This window comes from Oreochromis niloticus, linkage group LG4 (assembly GCF_001858045.2).
Source record: "Oreochromis niloticus isolate F11D_XX linkage group LG4, O_niloticus_UMD_NMBU, whole genome shotgun sequence".
Classification (NCBI taxonomy): Eukaryota; Metazoa; Chordata; class Actinopteri; order Cichliformes; family Cichlidae; genus Oreochromis; species Oreochromis niloticus.
Window position 1 is genome coordinate 32366105 of NC_031969.2, and position 4334 is coordinate 32370438.

The 4334-nt window shown below is 46.1% G+C and overlaps 1 protein-coding gene across 1 annotated transcript; it reads left to right on the forward strand.

Moving 5' to 3' along the window:
- The first annotated feature begins 3680 nt into the window (after window positions 1-3680).
- On the forward strand, window positions 3681-4334 carry hoatz (HOATZ cilia and flagella associated protein). The gene is given in 2 exon segments (XM_003442479.5): window positions 3681-4031; window positions 4034-4334. Coding segments are annotated over 2 exon segments (465 nt in total). The 5' UTR covers window positions 3681-3787; the 3' UTR covers window positions 4255-4334.

Here is a 4334-nt window from a genome sequence, read left to right on the forward strand (position 1 = left end):
ATGATTAGAAGTCACTCAAACGCTGCTCTTCTACCTGGATTTTCTTGTATGTGACAGGCTCCTTTTACATTTGATTTGATTTGATATACCTTTATTAGTCCCACAAGAGGAAATTTCATAAGGCTGCCGACCTATTGCACGCAATGGCGGCGCCATCTTACCCTCCGACCATACATACTTTACACAAAAACATCACATGGGGAAGATAAGGAGAAAAAAAAAAACTCCTCCCAGACTGAGCTCCAACAGGGAGATCAGTTTGAGAACAGAAAAAAAACATGGACTGTATATAAAAGATGGACATGGCCTCTATGTCACTTTTGGACAGCCATAGGTGACCATATTTGGAGGAGAAGGTGGAGTGCTAAATTATCAGGTAACTCTACCTGATAGTTTAGTTTCTAGATAGGCCACGCCCCCAACAATGCAAACTTTAAACCTTCATGCAATTTAAACAGGTGAGTTATACAAACATTCCTCCTTGTATATCGGTTATGATAGAGACCAACATTGTTTTATTTCAGGCTGTAAACATCTTTATTCCTGCTGTAAAGTTTCAACACGTGAGTCTGCAGGGACTCAGGAGTCTCCAGTGGACATTAGAGGAACTGCAGGTTTTGTCTTCTTAAAAAAATCATGTTTTCATCCCACTGTATTTATCAGAAACTCCTAGATTAAGCTTTTATGAGAATCACAAATTTAAAAACATCTTATTAGATCAAACTGTATAAAAGTCCATAAAATATTTTAAACTGGCTCCACACCTGAAACCCATGCAGAAAAATCATGCAAATCACTCAGTTTTATTGACGTTTCAAACAGTGTCTCAAATTTAAATAGCAGATACATCTGGGCTAGTTTTAGCACTGATGGCTCAGTTACATGTCATGTAGTCCAGACAAGTGTCAAAGGTCACAAGGAGAGAATAACTACGGGTTACAGCAATCGTAGTGTGAGACAGACGTGCAGACATTAAAAAAACGAGTCTGCCATCTTTGTTCTTCAAACAAAACAACTGAAATAAAAAAATTTATTGTGTCCGATTCTGTTTCTCAATAATTCCATCATTTTACTTTCTTTGCTTTTTCTTTGCTCCATGAAAGTCCAACTTCAGTCATTGCCAGAGTATCTCAGCTCTTATTCATTTATTTAGATCATTTATTTTCATTACGATCATAGTTTAAGGAAATCCACTTTATGAAAAAGACAAATTCAGGATTTTTCCTGCATTTTTCCTCCTTCGGCAAGCCCTCCTTTTAATCAGTTTTATTAACTGAGATTTCATTTAATTAAGCTTAATTGACATTTTTGTTTATCAGATGGTCAGAAACATTAAGAATAGCTCAAAGACTGAAGACTGTTTCATGGATGAATCAAATCTGTTGAAGAAATGAACTGAATCATTTCTTCAACAGATTTGATTCATCCATGAGGCAGTCTCCAACATCGGCTGCAGACTCACCCACCCCCACTGCTGCTGTTCCACCTCTGACACCTCAGACACTTCACACCTCCTCTATTCACCCTGCTCACTCCTCCCCACCCCCAACAACAGCATCCAATACACACTCATCACAAGGCTCCAGCCTGTGTCTCTCAACCACCCAGGTTAGGAGGGAACTGAGGAGGATTAATGGCAAGAAGGCAGCGGGCCCAGATGGCATCAGCTCGAGGGTCGTCAGGTCCTGCGCGGACCAACTGTGTGGGGTGATGGAGCACCTCTTCAACCTGAGCCTGAGGCTGGGAAGAGTCCCACAGCTCTGGAAAACCTCCTGTGTTGTACCAGTGCCAAAGACTTCACGCCCCAAGGACCTCAACAGCTACAGGCCGGTGGCTCTGACATCCCACCTGATGAAGACCCTGGAGCGGCTGGTCCTGGCTCAGCTTCGGCGCCTTGTGAGCTCATCATTGGACCCACTTCAGTTTGCCTACCAGCCTGGCATTGGAGCGGATGATGCCGTCATTCACCTCCTACATCGTTCCCTCGCGCACCTGGAGACCGCTGGGAGCACTGTGAGGATCATGTTCTTTGATTTCTCCAGTGCCTTCAACACTATTCTTCCCACGGTCCTGAAGGACAAGCTGGAGAACTCTGGAGTGGACCATCACCTCACCACCTGGATTCTGGACTACCTCACCGACCGACCACAGTATGTGAGGACTCAGGGCTGTGTGTCGGACAGGGTCGTCTGCAGTACGGGGGCCCCACAGGGAACGGTTCTGGCTCCGTTCCTCTTCACCATCTACACTGCAGACTTCTCCCACAACTCCACCCAGTGCTTCCTGCAGAAGTTCTCTGATGACTCTGCAATAGTCGGCCTCATCACTGATGGGGACGACAAGGAGTACAGAGGACTGACTCAGGACTTTGTGGACTGGTGCCAGCTGAACTACCTCCAGATCAACGCCAGTAAAACCAAGGAGCTGGTGGTAGACTTCCACAGGCACAAACATCCTCCACTGCAACCACTGAACATCCAAGGTATGGACATTGAGGCTGTGGACAGCTACAGGTACCTTGGTGTTCATCTGAACAACAAACTGGACTGGACTCATAACTCAGACGCCCTCTACAGGAAAGGGCAGAGCAGGCTGTACCTGCTGCGGAGACTCAGGTCGTTTGGAGTGGAGGGCCCACTCCTGAAGACCTTCTATGACTCTGTGGTGGCCTCAGCCATCTTCTATGGTGTGGTCTGCTGGGGCGGCAGCATCTCTGCTGGGGACAGGAAGAGCCTGAACAGGCTGATCCGAAGGGCCAGCTCTGTTCTAGGATGCCCTCTGGACCCAGTGGAGGTGGTGAGTGACAGGAGAATGGTGGCTAAGCTGTCATCCCTGTTGGACAACATCTCCCACCCCATGCAGGAGACTGTGACAGCACTGAGCAGCTCCTTCAGTGGGAGACTGCGGCACCCACGGTGTGGGACGGAGAGATTTCACAGGTCTTTCCTCCCCACTGCTGTCAGACTCCACAACAAAGACTTCAACTGATCAAACACACACATCCACACATGTGCAATAACACTAATGTGCAATAATCTTTTCTGGCATCGTTGTATTTTTACTCAGTTGTATATAGCATTTGTATTCTATTTTTATCCTATTGTATATTTTATTCTATTTTATTTTACTGTATATAGTATTTTATTTTATTCTATTCTGTACAGTTGTGTACAGTATTTTATTCTTATTGTATTCTAATTTTGCTATATAACTTTTGCACTGTCCACTTCCTGCTGTGACAAAACAAATTTCCCACGTGTGGGACTAATAAAGGTTATCTTATCTTATCTTATCTTATCTTATCTTATCTTATCTTATCTTAAAGCAGTGTGTAAAAACATAATAATACTTTAGGCTACTGTATTTGATGAGGAAGGTTTATGTGCACAGTTAACTCTAAAGTCTGCAGCACAGACTGAAACAGTTTTGTGAATTTTACTCAATTACAGCTTAAATCTATGAGTTTAAGTGACGGGGCTGTCACTGTGTCACGATTTTCCCTTAAATGTAATTAAAAAAATATTTGGTGTTTAATGTCTGAATACCGGGTGTATGGTGACTCTTCTGAGGCTGAAATTTATCCGTGAAGTTCTTCTAAAATTTGGGACTGACAGACAACAGCGACTGAAATGATTACATTAATCTGCTTTTGCATTTAGTTTGAAAGGTTTACGCGAATCCTGCTGGTTTGCCGTAGTCTGTTTCCATGGTGACCACAGTAAACAAGAGCGCTGTTATCTGTTTAAATTAAAAGTTTCTCTGAGCTGTTTCTGGCCTGAAAGCTCAAATGTCGGTCCAGGCGGATCCCCCGGAGCAGGAGGAGGCTGATCTGCTCTTCATCGTGTTTGAAGGATCCTCCCCGGAGGATGTGTCCCACGCCAGGCAGCTGTGGAGCTCCCTGTCCCTGCTGCCGCCGCTAGAGTCCCGGCTAGTGTCGGCGGATATCCACCAGAGGCTGCCGGTGTCCCGGCCGCAGCGCAGCGGGAGCACCGCCGCCACAGGTCCCGCTCCGGAGCCGCAAAGAGTCCCCGATCCCGGCAGCGGCAGGAGGAGAGGCGGCGGTACGCGGCCATGGGCGACCAGAGGAAGGAGATCCTGGCTCTGCTGAGGAGGCAGAGGGAGCGGAGGATCCAGAAGGAGCTGCTCTCTGTGGCCTTCAAGCCCAAAGGAAAGGTCGGCAGAGAAAACGAAGGAAAAGAAAAGCCTGAGGAGGACTCTGAGGAGGACAGGGAGCTGGTCAGGCAGCTTCAGTAGGAGGAAACTGGGAGTGTAGAGAGGAGCAGGTGTGTTTGAGATATTTCTGACTGCAGGATTAAAGTGTTCAGACAACGAAA